This window comes from Dipodomys merriami, unplaced genomic scaffold (assembly GCF_024711535.1).
Source record: "Dipodomys merriami isolate MVZ:Mamm:240054 unplaced genomic scaffold, mDipMer1.0.p SCAF_16, whole genome shotgun sequence".
Lineage (NCBI taxonomy): Eukaryota > Metazoa > Chordata > Mammalia > Rodentia > Heteromyidae > Dipodomys > Dipodomys merriami.
The window spans coordinates 26,388,115-26,413,757 of NW_027202937.1; the positions used below are offsets into that span (position 1 = coordinate 26,388,115).

The 25,643-nt window shown below is 42.4% G+C and overlaps 1 protein-coding gene across 11 annotated transcripts in view; it reads left to right on the forward strand.

Annotated features, from left to right (window-relative positions):
• The window catches only part of Mak (male germ cell associated kinase), a 49,558-nt gene extending 33,097 nt beyond the window's left edge, over positions 1-16,461 (forward strand). For 3 of the 11 annotated variants that reach the window (XM_070024570.1, XM_070024569.1, XM_070024571.1), the window contains 5 exons: positions 5,313-5,444; positions 7,768-7,842; positions 9,892-10,011; positions 15,172-15,251; positions 15,888-16,461. In XM_070024570.1, the coding sequence (XP_069880671.1) occupies positions 5,313-5,444; positions 7,768-7,842; positions 9,892-10,011; positions 15,172-15,251; positions 15,888-16,082 (602 nt within the window). In that variant the 3' untranslated portion in view covers positions 16,083-16,461. Of the gene's footprint in view, positions 1-5,312; positions 5,445-7,767; positions 7,843-9,891; positions 10,012-15,171 lie in introns of all 11 variants that reach the window. The other 8 variants (XM_070024572.1, XM_070024574.1, XM_070024577.1 and 5 more) reach the window with 8 other exon arrangements.
• The last annotated feature ends 9,182 nt before the right edge of the window (positions 16,462-25,643 follow it).

Genomic DNA, 25,643 nt, shown 5'->3' on the forward strand with positions numbered 1-25,643 from the left:
TGAGTCCAGTGAGAGGAGAGGTGATCTCTTTTGCATCAGTATGGATGCAGTCACCACATTCTAGATGCCCGGGAAAGGCCTCTGGGCGTATATGAAGATGCACCTCTCAGAGGCAGCCGAGCTTCCTGGCTGCCAGCCACAGTCACCACTCCCCACCAGCATGTCTGGGATGGATGGGTAAGGCAGATGAGACTGGCTGGTCTAGATACAAGTCACTGATACATGGCATATTTTTTCTGTCCATCTTTTAGGCAACTTAAGTACATTTAAGCTCTAGGAATCTAGTTGGGGCCCCCTCCTGTGAATAAAATCATTGGCAAAGAAAAAAAAAAGATGAAACAGTGTGTAGTGATACACGTTTGTGATTTCACAGCTGCAGAAGTTGAGGCAGGAAGATGGTGAGATTGAGGCTAGTTTGCCTTGAAAACATAAGATTAAAGTGTAAAGGCAAAAAAAAAAAAAAAGAACAACTCTACAACAACAAAAATCGGAGTATAAGAGGAAAAAAACAGAAAGAAGGGAGGGAGGAGTGGGAAGGAGGGAAGGGGAAGGAAGGATGGAAGGAAGGAAGGAAGGAAGGAGGGAGGGAAGGGGAAGGAAGGATGGAAGGAAGGAAGGAAGGATGGAAGAAAGGAAGGAAGGAAGGATGGAAGGAAGGAAGGAAGGAAGGAAGGAAGGAAGGAAGGAAGGAAGGAAGGAAGGAAGGAAGGAAGGAAGGAAGGAAGGGAGGAAGGGAAGGGAGGAAGGAAGGAAGGGAGGAAGGGAAGGGAGGAAGGAAGGAAGGGAAGGGAGGAAGGAAAGGAAGGAAGGGAAGGGAGGAAGGAAAGGAAGGAAGGAAGGAAGGAAGGAAGGAAGGAAGGAAGGAAGGAAGGAAGGAAGGAAAGGTTGCCTGAGGACAGGCCTTGGAAGCAGGAATGCAGTTAGGGAGCTACTGAAGGTCATCCCGGGAAGACATAATGATGGCTTATAGAGTTCTGACCTAGTTCAGAAATGGACTTGTGAGTGGGGGGGGGAGGGGGGTATAATTGGGTGGGGGGAGGGGGAGGCTGGGAAGGGAGGTGAAGGGTAAACAAAGGAGGAGGCTGCAATGCTTGGTAAGAAATGTATGCATTATCCTGCCCATGTAATTGTAACCCCTCTGTACAGTATGTTCTCAAATAAAATTAAATTAAATTAAAAAAAAAAAAAAGAAATGGACTTCTGAGTGTAAAATAGGGAGTAAGTGGGATTTCACATCCCAGGGGACTCCAGTCCTGGTGGGTGGAGCTGCGGTGTACTGAGATGGGGTGGCACATGCTGTCTGGGGTATGACAGTTGATCTCAGGTTAGACGGTGTGTTACTTCTAAGACTGCCTCGGGAAAAGCTGGGCAGTGGCTCCATGCATGCAGGCTCCGAGTCCACAGGACTGGATAGGATTGCTCACAGAGAGGTTGTGAGAGGCACAGTGTGCATTCATGTACAGGCAGAGGGGCCCTAGAGGAGGAGCCCAGCAAGGGGAAAGGAGACAGCCAGACAGTGGAAAGGGACAGCCAGGAGAGGGCGGTATCCATCTATCACAAAGGGAAAACTTACTGGAAAGAGCTGTTTGCTGCTGAGCGATTGGGGAAGAAGAAATAGAAATGTGCCCGGGCTCGCGCCTATAATCCTAGCTACTCAGGAGGCTGAGATCTGAGGATCATGGTTCAAAGCCAGCCCAGGCAGAAAAGTCCGTGAGACTCTTAAAGCCACTGGAAAACCGAAAGTGGCGCTGTGGCTCAACCGGTAAAGCACTCGCCTTGAGCTGAAGAGAGAAGGGACAATGCCCAAGCCCAGAGTTCAAGCCCCACGACCAACAAAAGAAAAGAAAAGAGATAGACATATCTGGCCACCATTGACAGTAGAAAGATCCCTGTTCACCTGTGAGGTTTCAACCTGGAATGGCTGAAGGCAGGACCACCTTGCAGGGTGGATTGGACTAGAGACTGAAAATGTAGCCAACTCTTCGAAGGTATTCTGCGAAGTGGGATGGAAGAGGTTCTTCAGCGGTGGAGACACAAGAGCAGAAGGAAATGATCACTTTCAGAAGGAGGAATTGGCCATGCAGGAGTGAAGAGAGTGACGGAGGACCGAGGTTCTTAGAAAGCGACAGGAGCTGGAACTGATGTGATGTGCACATTTGAAAGTGTAGTTGAAATTGGCATTGAAACCATGAGAGTGTGTCTCTGACTGCAAAACTAATGATGTAACAGAATTCCCAGAGCTCTGATCCAGGGAGAATACTTTTTTCTTGTTAATTTTTAAACCTCAAGTATGTTTCAGGAGTGGAAATCTACTTCTCTAGAAGGGCGCTCTCTGCTGGTAGAAACAAGTACTGTGAAACACTGGCAAAAAAATCTGGTGGAGCAAAGGCACCCCATCTTCCTGGGTCTGCTCCCGGATGTGGTTTTCAATAACATATTTCTTTTCTTTTTCTTGTTTTGTCGGTTGTGGGGCCTGAACTCTGGGCCTGGGTGCTGTCCCTCAGCTCTTCAGCTAAAGACTAGCGTTCTACCACTTGAGCCACAGTGCCACTTCCAGTATTTTCTGCTAATGTGGCGCTGAGGAATCCAACCCAGGGCCTCATGCATGCAAGGCAAGCACTCCACCACTTAACCACCTTCCCAGCCCTCAGTAGCATATTTCAAGAGGAGATCTGTCGATCATTTCCTTTTTAAAAAGGAAATAACAAAGTTTTAAAAAGCAAAATAACAAAGTTACTCTTAAGATGATAAAGAATTGTTTGAATTGCTAAAGCTGAGCCTTACTTTTTGTTATCCAGTTGGCATCTTTGTGTCTTGAAGATGGTCACTTAGAGCTAGAGGAGATAGAAGCTAAAATGAACCCAGTGCCGTCACTTGGAAAAACTTTATTGAGCACCTGTTAGGACCCAGCAACTGTGCAGATGACAGAAAGGGGGAAGAAGAAGCAACCCCCAACACCTATTAATGACACATACTTATTTGTGTAATCGAATATCTTCAAGAATGAGAACAGTATACTGGGGATCCTCTTTAATACACTAAAAGCCACATATATATACATATATGTGTATGTACGTGTGTGTATGTATGTATGTCACCCTGTAGGATTATGGGAGCTCTAGAAATGTACCATATAATTGCAGGGCTGAATGCCATAGCACTAAGGAATCAGCATCTGTGACATTGACCCGTGGGGAAAGAGAGACTCATAGTTATGACTGCTGTTGACAGGCTATGTACTTGGAACAAGACTTTGAGGTTGTTATCTGTTATTTACAATGTGCCCCCCCCCCCCGTGCTCTTATCAGCTTACACAGAGTATCTAGTAGAAATGCTATCTCTCAGTGGTACCCTCTGGTCTCACCCCTGCTCCTAGAACCCAGACCCACATCACAAGCTGATGCCACCGCTGCCTGCTGCAGCAGCGCACCCTATAGCATCTTTGAAACCCCATGCTGCCCGATCCTCTCCACATGAATCACATCAAGTCCTCCCCATGGCCTTTCCGGGTTAGTTCCTCCTATTTCATTTTAAATCTCTTAACATGACCTGACCTGACCCCTCCCCTCCTCTCCAGCCTCATGCCATAGCCACATCTTGTTCCTGCCACCTCTGAGCTGATGGGCGGTGATCCTCAGCCGCCTCACCTTTACACCAAACAGACACCCCTCTACTCGCTGGTCATAAGGCTTAGATCAGCTCAGATCACCATAGCTGGTTGGCAAGACTCATTGCTTTACACCAGATTCTCACATGACAAATTATGTAATTAGAATTATGAATGTCCCCTTGTTCATGACTGTCAGAGCCAAGAGTAAAAACTGGTCCATTTGGGCTGCACACTTTTTCTTCTGTCTAGCACATGGTAGGTGCTCAGTAAATATCCTTTGAGGCCAGAGATTACCACCATATAAGATGCATTGTTAAAATGTCAGTATTTCCTGCTTGGCATATGGAAGACATCCACAGAAAGTTTAGACACTAATAATTCCCTTAGATCTTATTTCCAACAGATTGAACTCTTTATCTTAATAACTTCAGTTAAACCATGGTATGTGTATTTACTTTTTTAAAAAACTAGTTAGGAATATTGCCATGGCTGATTGGATTAAAATATAATTTTAATATTCACAATCTATTCTTCAGTGAATTACATTTATGAACACTGTGCTCACTTTAAAAACGTTTTTACTCTCCCACACACTTTTCGCTTCCATTTTTGGATAAAGATTTTTTAAATATGATTTTAATGAAATTCTTTAATAGGAATTCAAAGATCTTTTTAATATGCACCTGCTGCAACACCTTCTTTCTCCAATAAGTTCCTCCCATAGTCCTTTTTGTAGGTGTTTATTAGAAGCTGAAATCTCTAAAGAGTTGTGTTCTAAGAAAGAAATGGCTTAGCAAACAACCCACTTCAGTAGAGCAACAGGGATGGGTGGCTTTTGAAGCTTATTATTTCTGCTTTTAAAAGGAGGGGCAGCACTATTAGAGATCTCATACCTGTGAAATGTTTTTAATGAATTCAGTTTGTGAAGAGCAAAAGCTCACACTGGGTACAATAATGTCTTTAAAGTCTTTAACATCGCAAAAGTTCACCAAATGTAATCATCAAAAGCAAACAAATGAAGAGGTTTGCAAATCTCCTCCCACATTAAAGCCACCATCTTTGACCACCCAGCACCAAGGCCTGAGGCTGACTTGACATTGCACAGATTGCAGGAAATCATATATGACTTAATCTGTCCTTTTTCCCAGGTACACTTCCAACACCTTGTATCCAGGTCACAGGTGATAAACTGTAGGATTTACTATGTCTCATATACAAGTAAGCATTGCACATGGATTTCTTTAGAACTTGCTGGGGTTCCCTGAGTTCCACGTTACACGTCTGTCTTGCAAACCTTTGTGTCTTGCTAATGGTTCCCTGAGGCTCTGATCCAGTCTATACTCAACGTGAGTGAATGAAGCAGAACTGTCATGTTTATTTTTGCAGAGAACACACAGTGCCTCTTCAACTTTGAGACACTTGGCATGAATATCAAGTGCTTGTTTTACTTATATGCTTCCATAGAAAATATGTTCTGATTATAAAGTAAAAAAGTGAAGTCTGTGAATAGTTCAGACAGGTGCCGAAAGCTCCAGATGAAGGCAGGGCTCATCAAAAAGCAGGCACGTGCTGCAGCTGGATGCTAAATTGATCTCTAGTCTCCTGGGCACAAGTATGTTTAGTCTTCATTAGACTGTGTTTTGTATTTTTCCCTCAAGTTTGTGATCCCACCATAATCTCTGAGATGTCTGTCTGTCCTCAGGTGTAAATCCCAAGAACATGTCCTTCCTAGCCAGTGGAAAGGATCTGAACGCATATGCTTGGAACAATTCATTATTTCCTAAGGCCCTGGGGCCCTCAGGAACAGGACTTGCTTTCAAAAGGAGTAACGCAGGTAACATCAGAACACATTTAAATATAAATATGTTGTTTGCCTTCTACCCATGTGCCTTCTACCTGTGTTAACTTGTAAGTATACGGCAACTATCTTCTTCCAGTGGAGATAGACAGCCCTGGAAAAGGCTTGTGCTATCCCAGGCAAAGGTTATCCCAGAGACTCTCTGAGCACAAATAGTGGTTTGGATTGTTTTTTTTGGGGGGGGGGAGGTTGTGGGGTTTTTTTGAAGGGTGGTGATTGGTCAAAGCCTCATCTTCTACTTAGTCTCTTTCCTAAATGGATCTGCTTTTATTAGCAAGATGCTTCATTAATAAGAATTCTTATTAATTAGGATGGTGTGCTTCCAGTTCCCCCAAAAATGTAACGTTTGGGATGCCAATCAAATGGATGGTTTCTATGTTGCAGTCAGTGTTGAGAAAGGAAGCCACTCTTGTGACTGGGGAGCAAGTCCTTTTTAAAGTCAGGTGGTCCAACACTTAGGAGGCTTTAGATAGGAAGAAAGTTCAAGGCTAGCTTGGGTTACATGGTGAGACCTTATCTACAAAAAAAAAAAAAAAAAGAAAAGAAAGAAAGAAAGAAAGAGGGCTAGGAAGGTGGCTCAGTGGTGGAGCGCTGGCCTTGCATGCCTGAAGCCCTGGGTTCGATTCCTCAGCACCACATAAGCAAAAAAAAAAAAAAAAAAGCCGAAAGTGGCGCTGTGGCTCAAGTGGTAGAGCACTAGCCTTGAGCTGAAGAGCTGAGGGACAGCGCCCAGGCCCAGAGTTCAGGGCCCACCACCGGACCCAAAAAAAAAAAAAGATCATTTTCAGTACTTCACTTTCAGGTAATAAAAATCATGTTATATGAGATTACTGCATGATTCTTGGTCTATAACTCTGAAGAAAGTACAAAGGATAGAGTGGCAAAGCTGTAACAAAATGCTTTGATTCCTGGCTCTTTAATTATACCAAACACTGTTGGTGTTTCTGTCTCCAAAAATTAAAAAAAAAAAAAAGGAGAGAAAAGAAATCACACTTAACCCTAAACATGTGGGTTCCTGCAACAAATATTCATTAGTTGACACATAGGTTACTTGACAAAATCTTTCTCTTTAAGAGATGTGTTCCTCGTACTTCCAGCTCTGTGGAGGCCCCCCTCTACTGAAGAATTTCACTGTTTTCCTTTTGATTTCAAGTAAACCTGCTCTGTGTGCTTAAAAACAAAAAGAGAGATGTGTGTTCCCAATGTTTAGGAATCAAAATTAGAACAAAGACACTCATCTATATTAGTTAAGTATGAAATATTAGTTAAGTATGAAAAGTAGTTAATCCAGAAAAGAATCTTGATGCTTATAGAAATTAACTTTAAAAATTTTATATTTTTGTGATTTAGATTGTTTTAATCCTAAAATTATATTGAGATAAAATCGGGAAGCTGAAGTACAAATGGAAATCTGTCTTGAAGGAGAAGGGAAATTAATATTGAGATCTCCACATGTAAAAGATGAACTTGGGGCTGGGAAGGTGGCTCAGTGGTAGAGTGTTTGCCTTGCATTCATGAGGCTCTGGGTTCAATTCTTCAGCACCACATAAGCAGAAAAAGAAGTGGCACTGTGGCTCAGGTGGTAGAGTGTTACCCTTGACCTGAAGAGCGGAGGGACAGCGCCCAGGCCCAGAGTTCAGGTCCCATGACTGATAAACAAACAAACAATAAATAAATAAATAAAAGACAAACTTACTCATGTATTTGACATCAGTATCGGTGGATATATAATTACTGTGGGATTTCCATTGCACTGGTTATATTTAAAGGAGAGATGTAATCATGTGTTCTTAAATGTTTATCAGGACAATATACCAGAAATAGCATCCTTTATAACTTGTTAGATTTATGATGAAAACAATTTTTTTTCAAAAGTGTGAGGGGAAAGGTACACAGGTCTTTTCTTCAGAATGGTGATACTGGAACAAACAAATTTGTCCAGCATGGTCATAGCAAGTGAACTATATGGTATCTACATACTTGGATTTTGTACAAGTTTTTCAAAGTCACTGTCCATTTAACAGGGTTGAGGTGTCATACATTGCAGCCCTGTAATTTACTTATTGTTTAAAAATAATATTCATAGAACAAGAGATCGATTCAAATGACAGCAGTACAGCTTTGAGTCTTGGTATTCCATAGTTATTGAGGGCTATGACAGCACATGGGAATATTTTCTCATTTTCAGAGTTCTTTTCTTCCTGGAATGTTTCAATGTATCATCTAACTCATTTTTCCCCCTCTTTCCCTATAACATTCTCCTTCTGCCATTCATTCTTTCTACCTGCCTTCTCTTTAGAAGAAAGCATAATAAAACCAATTGAAAAACTCTCATGCAATGAAAGTTTTCCTGAAAAGTTAGAGGACCCACAAGGTAATTTCTGGGGATTATGAATGATACCACGTGTCCTTTGACTCTCTTCTCTAGTTTCCTTCTCAACCTTTGCTCCTAATCCCTTCATGAAACGGCCATGGCTGTCCTGCTCTTAGGATTCAGATCAGAACTAGCAGAAAGAGAACCATTCCATGTCATCAAGAACACTGATCTTTGCTTAGAGTGTTGGTACACACCTGTAATCCCAGCTCTCTAGATGTAGAAGCAAAGGGATCATAGGTTTGAGGCCAATCTAAGCAACATAGTGAGATTCCCTCCCCTCCCCCACCAAAAAAAAGAAATAAAGAGTAGAAAATGATGGCAATTTATAGAAATAAGCAGATAATTCTGTTGAAAAGAATATTTTCTAAATTTGCCATCACTACTCTGAAACTTACTTCTTAGACATTAAAAGGTAAAAGCAGGTTAGTGGAGATGGTGGATTTCCCAGGAGTTTACTGGTTTCAGTCACGCCAACCACTGATTTCCAGCCTCTACAAATCAGCAGATCATAAGTTAGAACCATTTAAGAAGACTGAATTTTCTGTTCATTTTTTTTTTCTTAGCAGCATCTTTCCTCCTCATGCAACTGCTCAGTGCATGGCTTTCACATCTGACATGTCCCCATTTTTTGTTACTCATTTGTTGTTTTTTTCTGTTTTTTAAATCATTATGAAGGTGATATACAGAGGGGCTAGTGTTTACTCATCGCTTTTTTGATAAGACGTTTAAGCTAGTATCCCCTCTTTCTGGCTTGCTCCCCAGCTTCCTGCCAGTGTCCTCCGCCTGCCTCCCTCAGGCCAAGGAAGCAGCTTCCGCTGCTTCCCTCAGGGAACATCCTGGGGGGGGCGGGGGGCAGGCAGTGCTGGCACATGGCCTCCCGCCTCCTTTGCCACTCCTTCCTCCTCTACCCCGCTCACTCCTGCATCTCCACACGTGCTCTTCCTACCTTCCAGCTCTCTAGTCTCTCTCCTCTACCAGGTCCTGTTCCTTCTGTGCCCTTAATGCCCACATCCTGTGGGGATCTGTTCTGAATCCCTGCAGTCCACAAATGCGTCTGAGCCCACCGTTGCAAGGCTACAGCTCTGATTACTGTGTCCAAGCCAGCCTTCTCCCCTCACTCTCTTAGAACGTTCTCTGGCACCATGTGTTTCCCAGCCCAGCCAGCCCTGAAACCCCACTTATTTCCCTTCTCCATACCTCTGCAACTAGCTGGGCTCCAGCCCTCCTCCCCTCTCACTTCAACAAAGCAGTGGCCTCCTGCCTTTAGATTCTCCCTTCACCTCATCCTCAGGTTGGTCATTTGCTAACAGTGATGGTGGTGGTGAGATAGTAACGGTGATGATGATGATGATGATGATGACGTAAGCCAGAAGGCTAGAGTCTTTGCCAAGTGCTTTACCTACATCCCCCTCAGTCCCTGTAACAACCCTACAATACTACTACTAATAATAATAATGGGCTGGGAAGGTGGCTCAGTGGTAGAGTGTTTGCCTTACATGCATGAGGCCCTGGGTTCAATTCCTCAGTACTACATAAGCAGAAAAGGCCAGAAGTGGTGCTGTGGCTCACATGGTAGAGCACTAGCCTTAAGCTGAAGAGCTGAAGGACAGCACCCAAATCCTGAGTTCATGCCCCACGACTGAAAATGATGATGATGATGATGATGATGATGATAATAATAATAATTATTATTATTATTGTCCACCTGTAACAGTTGCACAAAATGAGGAAAGCTATAGAGAACACCACACATTAACAGCTGGCATTGTGAAATGCTGGCAGAGTTCAGGGTGAACTGGACTTCAGATTCCTGCTCATACCTTGCAGAACTGCAGGACCTCAGGCCAGGCCTCACAGAACTACACATGTGCATAACAACATGCCTCTGACAGGGGGTTCTAGGGACTGAGTAGCATCGCCTGCAACACACCCAGCACACTACCCAGAACATTAGCAAGTGCTCGAAATAGTTTTTTAGAAGTTACAGGTAATAGACACTTGAAAATATTCACCTTCTGACTGTGGAACTTTATGATACATCACTAGGAAATCTTGGAAGTTACACTCCTTACAAACAGTCAGGATATACGCCTTCCTTTCTCAAGAAAGAAGTGGGCTCAGCCGGCCAGAGGATTCACTTAGCACCTCTTGGTGCAACGGCCTCAGGTAAGAGCGACTTCAGATTCGGGTTTTTGAGCAGAGAGGCAGGAGCTCCTTCCTTTCCACATTCCCTCACTTTTCCTGAATGAAGACTTTTGCTTTTTGTCCTAGACTGGGACTTGAGCTCTGTATCTGATGCTTTCGCTCGTAGGCTGATGCTCTTCCACCTGAGCCATGCCTTCCACCCCCCCCATGAATGAAGATTTTTAAATGTCTCACTTTACTAACAATAGTTCTACTTGGGTTTTTTTTTTAATCACAACATCCAGATTTTCTTCCAAAAGTATCTTTTTGAAAGTCTAACAGGGAGAGGAAGAGCTGCACTAGGGAAGTTTCCCTGGATTGTCGCTTTAGTCTCGGGACCACCTTCACAGCAAGCGTTGACATCAGAGAGCTTCCCCAAGGTCACAGCTAGAGGCTTGTCCACTTACAAAGGCAATACTGTGCTATGCAATGAAATAGGAGGAGGGGCTTTAAAAAAAACCTTTCTGCCTCTGCCACAGAGGAAGAGATTGGTAAAATGTGGACCCTTGATTGATATGTGACTTAGCCTATAGCTTCTTCCCAGTTGCATTTCATTAGTGTACAGGCCTTGCCAAGGGCCCAGTCACACCTGGCCTTTGTGTGTAGCAAGCCACAGGTCATGAGAGGTGGGTCCCTGTACTGCCTGTACCCTTTTGGCTGCCCAAAGTCAGCTCACCACTCCCCTTGCCCAGATGTGACAGCCACCAGCAGTTATACACTCAACGTTTTGAGTACTGTGCCAGGCACTGGTGGTTCTGGTGGTTCATGCCTGTAAATCTGAGCTATTCAGGAGACTGAGATCTGAGTATTGTGATTTGAAGCCAGCCTGCACAGGAAAGAATCAGTGAGATTCTTATCTCCAGCTAGCCAGTAAAAAGGTGCAGATAGAGCTGTGGCTCAAGTGGTAGAATGTTAAACAAAAAAATCTCAAGTACAGTGCCTAGGCCTTGAGTTCAAGCCCCAGGAACACACCAAAAAAGAAAACAAATTTTTGTGTGCTGATTCTGTATCATAGCCTCCTCGATTTAACCATGAATGTTCTCTTAAGTTATTTTAAAAGGTGTCATTCTTATTGATATGTAAATAGCACCCAAAATAGTCATTTAAGGCAGAGAGTCAGAAATTCATGGTCAAGGTAACTATTCCTTTAATTTACACATTGACCCCCAAGGTAATATTACATTCCATCCTAACCAGAATGATCTATGAAAACTTGGGATTAGAATGGGAAAGCACAGAAACAGTGGGACAAAGGATGAACTAATTCAGCAGTGATACTCACTAGATAACTATGTTGGAAACGAACTATACAACTGGTGGGGGCATGAAGGACAGAGGGGGGAAAAACTGGGAGAAAATGAGGGAGGGGTAACACTGTTCAAAAAGAAATGAACTTAATACACGACTTATGTAACTTTAACCTCAGTACATCACCTTTACAATAAAAAACAATGACAAGTCTTTGAAGTATGTAATATGACAGCTTGAAAAGCAAGCAAGCACTGAACAAATATACTGGTTTTTTAATGATAGGAAACTGTAAACAGTATACATTTACCTTGTCAGTAAAGGCTGCTGCACTTTCTGCTGGAATCAAATCTGCCCTTATAAGCAACCACTTTGTGGGCAGCAGTGATTTGAATAAGCCCCAATAGTCTTAGCCACCCTTACAATAAGTCCATCTCCATGACTTTAAAGCAATTTGTTTAATATAAAGTGGAAAAAAAATCATGTTTTGAAGTATTTTGATATTTGAGTTCCTGCTTAGAAATGGAGGTCTTTTTATAAGCTATTGAGGGCCTGTATATATTGATTATTCTGCTGACTTAGCATGCCTACTCCTGTTTGCATTTTTTAAGTAAATGCTCTCTCATAACTTTTCATCTCTTCATTTACTCTGCTTGTCAGATTTTCCTACCGACGGTGATAGGCGGAAAGGTAAAAAAAAAAAGAAGTAAATATTGACTCACTCTAAAGTGGTCCATGCAAATGAGCCATTAGGAAAACCCCGTTGTATAAGAGATGTGCTCATCTTCCAGGCCTCCCACTTGGGTGACTGTTTCCCACAAGAAATAAAACCAGGTTATTACCGTATTTACTCAACTATTTCCTCTCCGCTCATAGTATCCCTCTCTGCTCCTAACCCTCATCTTCTGAGAAGAAAAAAAAAAATCAAACTAATACCTATTTCCTTTCTCCACACTCCCTAACATTCCTTGTCCTCTGCTTTAGATGTAACAGGGAGAAGGGTAAGAAGGGAATTCCTCTATATACAGGCCACAGAGAAGCTGTAGGCCTGGTCTCTTTGCCTGTGTTCACTCCTTTAATCCTTCCTGAGGCTCTATGGCAGAAGATATCATGGTGATCCTCACTGTACTCAAGTTTTGCTTCACAGTGGCATTGATAGAATCCCTTGCCATACATTTTCTATAAGCAGTCAGATGCCCTGAGCAGGACGTAGGTTTTTCCAAGAGCATTATGGGGTGACTACCTCTTGCAGAGGCCACAAGGGGCCTCACATGCTCCAGCCAAGGCTCAAAGGCGTTTCTGCCCCTGCCAAGCGGTCTGAACCCCTTTGTCAGGGGATGTGCAGAGATGCACATCCTAAAATCCCATTAGCACTAGGAAAGAAATCCTACATCTCATCATCCCCACTTTCTTGGCAAAGGAAGTCCTTCTAAGAAGTTTTTAACAGTACCAGCCTGGGCACGCTTCCCTTCAGTGCACTTAGAAGCTGACTTAGGCTCTACTGTGACCTGGAAACATGCTTCTCTTTTTGCTGCTCCCCAAACTCCCCACTCCTTACTCCAAGAGCCTCAGCCATCAGCCTGTGACCTTGCTTGCCTTTTCCCATCCTGGACTTGCCTGCCCTCCCTCCCTCCCTCTGCTCTGGCCCTCCTGAGCTCTCTGCTTCACCACTGTGCTGTCTGGCCTGTGGCCATCTTGTGAACTGGCTAACTGAACACTCTGGTGCTTCTCCTTTCTAAAGGGCTGTCCTGGAGATAAGGTGTCTGCTCTGGCCCTTCCGGCCCACTGCTCAGCCTCTGCAAGGTAGCTTTCCCACAGTGGCTTTAACCTTGAGAGCGTTCAGGCCTGTAGAGTGGCATGAAATATCCTGGTAGACCATCAAAAAGAGAGCTCTTGGCCTCCCAGTTCTAACCAGCCAGGGCAATGGTCTGACCTCTGCACGGAGCTTTGCTCAGGATGAGCTGGGGTCGGCAGTGTGTCAGGACAGCCAGCTTGCAGAGACACAGTGAAAGGAGGAGGAGAGCCATGCCAGTGTGCACAGGGTAGTTCCTGTATAGGACTACAAATGTCAGAATGACAGTTGTCATTCCTGCACAGAGTGAAAACACTAGGATTCCCTGTAAGGTTTACAGCTTGAGATATGTAAGCAAGTTTAGCTTACCAATAGTTCAGATAAGAGCACAAAATTTCAAGCAGTCAGATTAAGGATCCTTAAGAATAAGTTACCTAAAAGTAACTCACTTTAAGGGGGTTATTATCTCTCCAAAGTTTTCTCAATAAAACAAAGTTTCTAGAACAGGGGCTGTACTCAGGGGCAAGACTTCAGGGCCTACCATGTGTGAGACAGTGGGTTCCATCTTCAGCACTGAAAATGAGAGGGAGAGAAACAAAGAGGAAGGAAAGAGGGAGACAGACATAGAGAGACTTCTTATGTAGAGAAACCATGAAAGCACATTTTCACTATTAAGTGTTACAGGACCTTGTATGAATGAGCGCCAGCATTTTACAAAACTCACAATTCAAATACATTTTCTTTTCTTTCCTCCTTTCTTTTCTTTCTTTCCTTTCCTTCCTTCCTTCCTTCTTTCTTTCTTTCTTTCTTTCTTTCTTTCTTTTTCTTTCTTTCTTCCTTCCTTCCTTTCCTTCCTTCCTTCCTTCCTTCCTTCCTTCCTTCCTTCCTTCCTTCCTTCCTTCCTTCCTTCCTTCCTTCCTTCCTTCCTTCCTTCCTTCCTTCCTTCCTTCCTTCTTTTCTCTTTTTTGTTGTTGGTGGTGGTGGTGGTATGGGGCTTGACCTCTGGGCCTGGGTACTGTTCCCAAGCTCTTCAGGTCAAGGCTAGTGCTCTATCACTTGAACCACAGCTCCACTTCCAGTTTCCTGGTGGTTTATTGGAGATAAGTCTCACGGAATTTCCTGCCCAGGCTGACTTTGAACAGTGATCCTTAGCTCTCAACCTCCTAAGTAGCTAGGATTACAGGCGTGAGCCACCCGTGCCCAGCTTCAAATACATTTTTTTTTGGGGGTCCAGTCGTGGGGCCTGAACTCTGGGCCTGGGCGCTGTCCCTCAGCTCTTCAGCTCAAGGCTAGTGCTCTACCACTTGAGCCACAGCGCCACTTCCGGCTTTTTTCTTTTTGCTTATGTGGTGCTGAGGAATTGAACCCAGGGCCTCAGGCATGCAAGGCAAGCACTCTGCCACTGAGCCACCTTCCCAGCCCCTTCAAATACATTTTCTATAGCAATACCATCTTTTAGCATTCTATAAATGTGACCACATTAAGACATTACAAAGTCCTAGTGAATTGAGTATTGCTTACTGACTATGAGCCAAGAATATGTCTTGGTTTTCTTATTCTATGTTATCTATCTAAATGAGAATAGGAAAAATTCTACTGCTCTAGAATTTAGGCTTTTAAAATAAAAGAACAAAAAAGCAGTGAGCAAGGGGAAACATGTTCATTCTCAGCACTTAGGAAACTGAGGTGAAGGATCATGAGCTCAGAGCCAACCTGGGATACATAGCAAGGGGCTGACCCTGACTCAAAAACAAAAATAGAGCCTATAATCCTAGTTACTCAAGAGGCTGAGAAATGAAGATCACAATTCAGTAGCAGCCCAGGCAGGAAAGTCTGATTCCAGGAGCCACCAAAAAAAACTAGAGGTAGAGCTGTGGCTCAAGTGGTAGAATGTCAGCCTTGAGCAAAAAAGCTCAGGGACAGCTCCCAGGCCCAGAGTTCAAGCCCCAGGACCACATCAAAACACACAAAAAGCACAACCACCACCCATAAACCACTGTATTAAGATAAATCCAAACTTTCACCATAAAGTGAGGATGAATTGTTTTGAGTTTGACAATGGGATGAACAAGAGTTGAATTTCTGGTTCTGATTTCTTTCAGAATATACTTGGAACACAAAACCTGGTCGGAGCCAGTTTTCAGGATCCACTTACAATCCTCCAGCAAAAAACCTAAACCTGGTGAGCCGCACACAGCCTGTGCCCTCGGTGCATGGGAGGACAGATTGGGTGGCCAAGTATGGAGGCCACCGCTAGGACCCTTGCCAGGAAGCCCCCCATTGCTCCAGAGTGCACACAAGTCCCCTGACCCTGGGAATTCTCTACAGATGTCTATTGCTACTGAGTTCTGGAAGAAAGATGCACTTGTGGGCACTTCAGAGAGCAAACATCCAAGCACAATGCATCCTGTCAGCATCCATACCACAGTGCTCACATATGGGTAGGACTTTACAAAGTATTGAATAAAATATTTGCCAAAGTACCAAGTATTTGATATACAAATTAATAGATCCTAAGATTTTTTTTAATGCCTCTAGCAAACATGTATAGTGTTTTGTCTTCATTTGTTGTGCATTGGCCTCAAGGGTCTTATTTTGCACTTATCTCCCCTTTGGTAATGCCAGAAAGATTATAGTTATCAATTGTTTTTCTACTGTGAAACTATGAGATCAGTGGCAATTCCGTTCTTGAGCAGAATGTCCTCCTCAGGAATAAATTAACCCTTTACACATAGAGAGAATACCCAGATTATGCCACCTGGTTTAGCAGAGTATGTTGTTTCATCTTGATCCTATGAATGCACAATGACTGTCAAAGCAACAGCTTGATGACCTATCGTCCACATTGACTATGTCCACCTGTCGCCATCCTCTGAAGCAAGTTCTAGACACCATGTTTGCTGCTCGTTCATCTGACTTTCCAAAGACTTCCCTTCGTGACCCCAGCAGACGAAGTGTGCCAGCCAGTGCCCGAGCCACCACCTACTCTTACAGCCCACAGGCTCGTCTCTGACCTCCTACTCCACAGGGCCGTGTAGTTCATTATTCTTCTTAGTTGATATTTAAAATAGACATCTTAAAACTCAGGACTACTGTATTTAAACCTGCCACTCTATGGACTGGATATTAGTACTGTATTTTTTTTTAAAGGGATAATTAATGTTACCACTGCAGAAGTCTTGATGTTATATGACTTAACAAATGTAACTGGAATGACCGTGTGGGCATTATCCAATGTCACATTATATAATTAGAATAATAGGATATTTTTTGTATAGAAAGTTCCACTGTTCAGATTCCTCGTGTTGGAACTGCTCAGATGTAAAGAGTGATCTAGCCATGATGTAAGGTGTACTTGTACAGTTTCAAAGCTAATAAAAAAAACTCTCAAAATGGAGTATTTAAATAAACACAGTTTACTGGTGTGCTTTCTTTATATTTTAAAACTTAATACTCTTAGATTTTTGATTTTAGTGTTTTGGTTAGGAACTTGGGGAAGGGTAGTTGTGGCTTTACAGAAATCGCCATCACAAGGTGCCAAGGTCCTGCATGCCCTCAACCTCCCTTCCCAATGATCCCCATTCTAACATCACCCATTATTGGGCTGCATGTGTGGCGACTGATGTGGTGTCAATGCAGTATAACACACATTAGGGTCCGCTGCGTCTTATACATCCTTACAGGCTTTGACAGCATATATGACTTGCACCTCCCCACCCCAGGCCAGTACCATGGAGAAGTTTCATTCCTCCTAACTCTTCCCTCCTGACATACCCAGACCCTCCAGCACACTCATCTTTTTACTGCATTTATCTATTTGTTTGTTTGTTTTATTTAGGCCGGTTGTGGGGCTTGAACTCAGGACCTGGGTACTGTCCTTGAGCTTTTTCTGCTCAAAGCTAACACTCTTCCACTTTGAACCACAGCTCCACTAACAGTTTTTAGGTGGTTAATTGGAGATAAGAGTCTCTCTCTTTTCCTGCTCAGCCTGGCTTTGAACCATGATCCTCAGATCTCAGCCTCCTGAGCAGCTAGGATAATAGGCATGAGTCACCAACACCCAGCAGTCTATATTTTAATAACTTCTGTTTCTAGAATGGCATGTCATTGAAGTAAAAAAAATATATGTCTTCTTTCTCTTGGCAGTGTGCAAAGTTCTTTTATGTTTCATGTGTGTCCGCTTGATAGCTCATTTCTTTTTTTTTCTTTTTTTTCTTTCCTCTTTTTTTTTTTTTTTTTTTTTTTTTTTTTGTCGGTCATGGGTGTTGAACTCTGGGCTTGGGCGCTGTCCCTCAGCTCTTCAGCTGAAGGTGAGCTCTACCGCTTGAGCTAGAGCACTACTTCCAGTTTTCTAGTGGTTAACTGGAGATAAAGAGTCTCACAGACTTTCCTGCTCAGGCTGGCTTTGAACCGTGATCCTCAGATCTCAGCCTTCTGAGTAGCTAGGATTACAGGCATGAGCCACCAGCGCCTGGCTGATAGCTCATTTCTGTGTGTCACTGAAGGATGCCTTGTGCAGATGTGCCACTGAAGAATACCATCATTGATTCCAAGTTTGGGCAGTTTTATTGTTTTGTTTTATTGTTTTTGTGCTAGTATTGGGGTGTGAACTCAGGACCTCATGCTTTCTCTTGGCTTTCTAGCTGAAGGCTTGGCACTGCACCATTTCCACGTGTGGCTTTTTGCTGGTTAACTGGAGATAGGATTCTCAGATTCATCTGCCAGGGCTAGACTTCCAGACAAAATTCAGAGATCTCAGCCTCCTGTGCAGCTAGGATTACAGGAGTGAAGCACTGTCCCATTGCTGTTGGCTTTTTGAGATGAGATCTTGCTATATTTCCCAGGCTGACCTCAAAAATTCCTCTTAAGTGCTATGATTACAGGTATACACTATTTATTATGCATGGCTTCCAACTTGGGCAGTTTTTAATACATCAGCTATAAATAATTACATATATCAATTGTGTAGAAATCACTTTGGTCTCATTTTAGGAACTACCAAGACACATGATGTCTAGATGGTATAGTAAGAGTGCTTTATTTTTGTAAGACACTGGGCAACTAGCCCTCTAATGTAGCTATGGTATTTGCATTCACATCAGCAGTGAAGGAAAATTCCTCCACATCCTCTCCAGCATCAGGTGGTGTCAGATCTGAGGTCTGGCCATGCAAATAGGTAAATAATGGTATTTGTTATTTGCATTTTTTTCATGTATTTGATTGTAATTTGCATATCTCCTTTGATGAAGTGTCTTCAGATCTTTCATCTATTTTTTAATTGTTCATGTTCTCATTGCTAAGTTTTCACACTTGTGTTTCTTTTGGTTAATAGTCCTTTATCAGAAACATCTTTTGGGGCTGGGAAGGTGGCTCAGTGGTAGAGCACTTGCCTTGCATGCTCAAGGTCCTGGGTTCGATTCCTCAGCACCACGTAAGAAAAAAGCCGGAAGTGGCGCTGTGGCTCAAGTGGTAGAGTGCTAGCCTTGAGCTGAAGAGCTGAGGGACAGCGCCCAGGCCCAGAGTTTAGGCCCCACGACCGGACCCAAAAAAAAAAACCCAAAAAAACAGACACATCTTTTGCAAACCTTTATTTTCAAAGTTTGTGGTATGTTTTGGATTCTCTTGTCAGGTGAAGTTTTCTGTTCTAATGGAGTTCACCTTCATTTTTTTTTCTTTCATAATGCTTTTTGTTATCTTTAAAAAGTCAACAGCCAACTCAAGGTCATCTATAGTTTTCTCCTGTTATCTTCTAGGATTTTAATTTTTTTCTTAAAAATCTTATTTATCCCCATTTTAATTTTTGTGATGTGTATGATCTGTGTCTTCATGTCCTCTTTTCCCATGTAGATTTCACTTGTCCCAATATCATTAGTTGGAAAGATTCATCTTGTCTCCTCTGGATTGCCTCTGCTCCCAAGCCAGTTAGGAGACTGTGACTTCTTTCTGCTTATATGTTCTCTTACTAGCAACACCAGTAAGCAAGATGGTTATTACAGTAACCATCATAACTAATGTAACTCTCTACAAGTTCTGCAGCTGGATAATGTCAGCCTTCCAATATTGTTCTCTCTTTCACTATGTGACTATTATGGGTCTTTGACTTCTCCATATAAATTCAACCATGAGTTTGTTGACATCCACAAAATAACTGCTCTGAGATTTTGAGTAGCATTTATTGTGATTACTTTGGATTTAGATCTAGCCGGGAAGGACTGACCTCTTGACATTGTATCTCCCTATATGTGTACATGGAATTGCTCTCCATTTATTTGTCTTCTTTCATTGGTTTTATAGTTTTGCTCATCTAGATCTTGTATATATATCATTAGGTTCATACCTAACTATATCTTGGTTTGCTTTTGTTTTTGTTGATACTAATATAAATTATACTGAACTTTAACTTTGTTGCTGCAATTGATCTCTGTATATTAATCAGACTCTAATATTTTCTGTAATTTCCTATTCTAGAAGTTTCTCAGTTGAGTCTTTGGGATTCTATACAGATATCCACATCTATAAGAAAAACTGATTTTTTCCTTCCTAATCAGTACATATTTACTTTTCGTGTCTTGTTGCACTTGCTAGGAGTACAGTGTGGAGTAAGTGATGTTAGTGGACATCCTTGACTGATTCCTTGCAGGAAAGCATCTAATTTTCTTCCCATTAAATATGAATGCTAGATATAGAGTTTTTGTAGATGTACTGACAAGCTGAGAAGCCTAGTTTCTTGTGAATAAGCATTCAATTTTGTCAAATCCTTTTTCTGCATCTATTGTTTGATACAATTGTTGACTTTTCTTCTTAAGCTTGTTGGTGTATTGGATTAATTTTCAGATTGTTGTACTTAATTTGCTAATATGTTGTTAAAGCTTTATCTGTGTTCATATATATTTGTTGGAAAATCACATAAGTGTGACACATATGTAAAGAAAAGTATAGTCATGATCCAAATGAGAGGATTTTCTCAGAAAGCAGCACTAGAAGTCTAAAGCATAGGAACACCTGAACCACACAGTGAACTGTTTACCCTATGCAGCATGTAAAACCTAAAGCAGTAGTGAAAATGGTCACATTCTTCTCTAATACAAAATTTCAAATATGTAGGCCACACTCATTCCACTCTATAAAGGAAAATACAAGATGTAGTGTTAAATTTTAAATTATTGCTGTCAACACAATGATTTAAAAGGAAAAAACAGGCTAGGCATTAGCGCACACCTGTAATCCCAGCACTCAGGAGACAAATACAAAAGAATTCAGAATTTGAGGCTACCTGGGCTACACAGATTCTGTCTAAAAAAAACAAACAGGTGCCGGTGGCTCACACCTGTAATCCTAGCTACTCAGGAGGCTGAGATCTGAGGATCACAGTTCAAAGCTAGCCTGGGCAGAAAGGGCAGAAAGTCCGTGAAACTCTTAGCTCCAATTAACGACCAGAAAGCTGAAAGTGGCTCAAGTGGTAGAATACTAACCTTGAGCTGAAGAGCTCAGAGACAGTGCCCAGGCCCAGAGCAATCGACAAAAAACAAACAAACAACAACAACAAAAAAATACCTAGGAGACGAGGGAAGTAGTGATATTGTCCAAAATGAAATGTACTCTTAGCCAGGCGACAGTGGCCCACGCCTATAATCCTAGCTACTCAGGAGGCTGAGATCTGAGGATCACGGTTCAAAGCCAGCCTGGGCAGGAAAGTCTGAGAGACTCTTCTCTCCAATAAACCACTAGAAAACCAGAAGTGGCACTGTGGCTTAAGTGGTAGAGCTGAAGAGCACAGGGACAGTGCCCAAGCCCTGAATTCAAGCCCCACAACCAGAGGGAAAAAAAAAAGAAATGTACTTTTTAACCTGACTTATACAACTGTAACCCCTCTGTACATCACCTTTATAGCAATTTTAAAAGAAAGGAAAATAAAAATGGAAAGAAGTCATTAAGAATGCACAAGATGGGCTGGGAATGTGGCTTAGTGGTAGTGTGCTTGCCTAGCATGCATGAAGCCCTCAGTACCACACACAGAAAGGGCCAGAAGTGGCACTATTGCTCAAGTGGTAGAGTGCTAGCCTTGAACAAAAGAAGCTCAGGGACATTGCTCAGGCCCTGAGGAGTTCAAGTCCTAGGACTGGCCAAGAAAAAATTTTTGAGGACAATTCAGAAGATGAATGGCAGGCACAGTGACTCACATTTACTTGGGAGATGGAGACTTAGTAGGATTGCACTTTGAGGCCATCCAGGCAAAAAATTAGGCCTCTTACATCTCAATAAGCTGAATCTAGTGATTTGTGCCTGTGATTTGTGCAATATGACCACAAATAGGAAGATCCTGGTCTGAAGCCAGCCCAGGCAAAATCAGAATATACTATCTACAGACAACAAAGCAAAGTTGGAGGGTGTGGCTCAAGTGGTTAGAGTACCTGTCCAGCCAGCATCTGGGCATAGGGCTTGGAGAAAAGAAAACAATGAGCCAATATCCTCAATGAACACAGATGCAAACATCTTCACCTAAATGGTATCTGACAGGATTTAACAACGCCTTTAACAGATCATTTACCCTAATCAAATGAGATCCCTGAAATGCAAAGACAATGGTCAAACACATGCAAATCAGATCAATAAATGGACCTTTCATAAACGGAAAAGACAACAGTAAATGATAATCTCATTAGATGCAGAAAAAGCACTTGACAGAATTCAATATTTTTTCATGATTTAAAAAAAAAAAGACTTTCACTGTAGTGAGTATAGAAGGAATGCATCTCTACACAATGAAGGATGCAAATGTGAAAGTAGCGCTCACATCTGGAAGGAGCCAAGGAGGCTGGTTCTCACCCTATATATTTAGCAGGGAACAGAAGCCCTTGCCAGAGCAAGCAATAGAGAGAATGAAAAGGCACCCAAAGCCGAGCGCTGGTGGCTCACACCTGTAATCCTAGCTACTCAGGAGGTCTGAGGATCACAGTTCAAAGACACCCCAAAAAACGGAAGTGGCACTGTGGCTCAAGTGGTAGAGTACTAGCCTTGAACTGAAGAGCTTGAAGTACAGTGCCCAGGACCAGAGTTCAAACCCCATGACCGACCAAAAAAAAAAAAAAATGCATCCAAACAGGAAAAGAAGAGAAATTGTCACTGTTGACAACATGATCTTATTTAGAAAAATTCTTACAGACACTGCAATTATTAGAATAAGCAAGTCAAGTTATAGGACACAAAGCCAACCCACAAAATGAGGAGAAACAACCTGAAAATGAAATCAAGAGGGTGGTGCCAGTTATAAGAGCTAAAAAGAAAAAAAGAAAAAAATTTAGGTGCTAGAGGCTCAAGCTACTCAGAAAGTTGAGATCTGATGATTGTGTTTCAATGCCAACACAGCCAACACTCTTATCGAGGCTCAAGTGGTAGAGTGTCAGCTGTTAGCAAAAAAGCTGAGCACGAGTTTGTTGGAGGTCCTGAGTTGAAGCCATGGAACTAGTGCTTAGGAACAATTTAACCTAAGAGGCCCCAAAACTAGGGGAAAAAACAACCAAAATACTAATTAACTAAATTGAAGACAAAACAAAATAAATGACGATCCCCCAAGTTTATGGATCGAAACAATGCTATCAACATGTCCTGTTCCCAAAAGCAATGGACAGATCTATTACAATTCTTATCAAACTTTGCTATTTTTCCTAAAAATAAAAAAGCACTCCTAGCTAGGTGTTGGCGGCTCACACCTGTAATTCTAGCTACCTAAGAGGCTGAGATCTGATGATTGCAATGCTTAACCTGAGCAGGAAAGTTTGTGAGACTCTTTATTGCCAATTAACCACTAGAAAACCAGAAGTGGAGCTATAGCTCAAGTGGTAGAGCACTAGCCTTGAGCAAAAGAACTCAGGAACAGCACTCAGGTCTCAAGTTCAAGCCCCAGGATCAACCAAAAAAAAAAAAAAGCACCACTAAAATTCATGAATCATGAAAAAATCTAGAGCTATCACAGTTCCCAATTTTAAACTATATTGAGAAGTTTGTGGCTAAAACAGCATGCTATTGCCAGAACGAAAACATACCAACCAATGGAGGAGAAAAGAGGAAAAAAAGAAACCAGAAATGAACCTAGTCATCTACAGTCAAATGATTTTGCACCAATGAGATACATGGGAAAAGCATTCTCTTCAATAATTGATGTTGGGCATACTTGATACACACAAAAGGAAAAATCCAGCTGGCCCCATATCTCCTCCTATATACAAAGATCAAATGAATCAAAGACTTAAACGTAAGGCTACAAACTACGGTAATTACGACCACTGCAGGAAAACTAGGGGGAAAAATATACAATACCAGATTAGGAAATAACTTTTGAATTGGATACAACATCTGCAGACAACAAAAGCAAAATCTGGCAAACGGGACTCTTATCAAACTAAAAGAGCTTCGGTACAGCAAAGGGAGCAATTAACCATGTGCAGTGATCACCTGCAGATTTGGAGGAAATATTTGCAAGTTAACACATTAAGGTGTTAACATTCAAAAATGCAGTTCAAGCAAGTCAACAGCAAGAAAATAAAGCAACTAGAAATGTGTAAGGGATCCGACAAGACATTTCTCAAAAGACAACAGATAACTGAAGAGGTCCCTAACATCTCCAGTTCCAATCATTAGAGAGATACAAATGAATACATAATGAGATCATATCACTGGCCTGTCAGAATGGCCAGTGAGTGACAAAAGGTAATAGATATTGGTGAGGGACTAGAAGAAAAGGAATCTGGTACACGGTTGGCTGGTGTATTAATCAGGACCCAAGTACGCTGGTTCAGAAATCAGAAAGACAAAACCTGGGCACTGGTGGCTCACGCCTGTAATCCTAGCTACTCAGGAAGCTGAGATCTGAGGATCATGTCGAAGCCAGCTGGGCTAGAAAGTCCATGAGACTCTGATCTCCAATTAACCACCCGAAAACAGAAGTAGAGCTGTGGTTCAAAGTGATAGAGCACTAGCCTTGAGGAAGAAGAGCTGAGGGACAGTGCCCAGGCCCTGAGTTCAAACCCTATGACAAGACAAAAAAAAAAAAAAGAAAAGAAGAAATCAGAAAGACAAACGTTATATGTTCTGCTCTCAATACTCAGAATCTAGACTTTAAAAAAAAGAGAAGGGCTGGGAAGGTGACTCAGTGGTAGAGCATTTACCTTGCATGCATGAGGCCCTGGGTTCGATTCCTCAGCACCACATAAGCAAAAAGAAAAAAGCCAGAAGTGGTGCTGTGGCTCAAGTGGTAGAGCGCTAGCCTTGAGTTGAAGAGCTAAGGGACAGCACCCAGCCCCAGAGTTCAGGCCCCATGACCGGACCCTCCCCCCCCCCAAAAAAAAAAGAAAAAGAAAAAAATATATAGGTGTAGAAGGGAAATTATCTGGGAGAGGAGAGAGGAATAGAGGGGGTGATTAAGTACATTATATACGTATATGAAAGTCACCTCAGGAGTCAGAAACAGAAGAGGTCAGGGTCACAGTGACCTAATGCCCTCTGAGAGGCCACCTATGGTGAGCACCACCAAGGACCACATGGAACAGAACACAAGTTTTCAACATTCACTTCCTCTTGGTCTATGGCAGTAGAAATGATTGGAGCACCAAGGAGAAAGAGCAGCTGTCTAAATACACAGTATGGGTGGACATGGACCACTCATGACCATCTCCACCCACTGATGGGTGTTGGCACCATAGAACCCTGTTGCAACTACAACTAGTTACTTTTTTCCCCAATTGAAGTCAATCATAAAAAATCTACTCAGTACTGCCTACCTCACACATGTAAAACCTCGCTGGGGCTACCTGGGGGTAGAGCCCTTGACAAGCACAGGTCTTAGGTGTATCCTAGCACTGTCTAGTGGGTCACTCAGCAGCAAGGCATTTACCCAGCATATAACAGGCTCTGGGTTCGACCTCAAGGACCATAAGTAATATTAATATTCAATCTGGGCATGAAAGTACACACCTGTAAGCTCAGCTACTTATAAGGCGGAAGATCACAGGAAGATCACTTGAGCTCAAGAATTCAAGGCCAGCCAGGCAACATGGGAAGACCTTAAATAAATCATCTGATTCTCCAGGGCATGAAACAACAGTACATACTACTAAACTATGTGTAGACGAATTGTATCTTTATTACTTAAGCTGTGAATTTGTTACAATACACTATAATTACAGATTATGTCAGCAACTATAGAGGAGGTTCAGATTTTATCGAAGCACTTGCAATTATGTGCCATCAAGCACCTTCTCCTATATATAGTAGTCAAGATCTTTAGCAGTGATGAGATGTAGTCTTGGTAAACAAGTCCAATGAGCCAGTGCTGTAATGTGCCTATCCAGATTCCTATTTTGAGCCTGGCTGCAATAATAATGGAAGCACAGTCTGAAACACCCCGCTTACCTGCACAGAGTTCTGGGTATTCTTAGTTTACAAACAGTCCTCTCCAGCTATATCCTGTCTGAGGAGTTACAAGGATAGTCAAGCTGGGTGACTGGTGGCTCTCGCCTGTAATCCTAACTACTCAGGAAGTTGAAATCTGAGGATCATGGTTCAAAGCTAGCCCTGG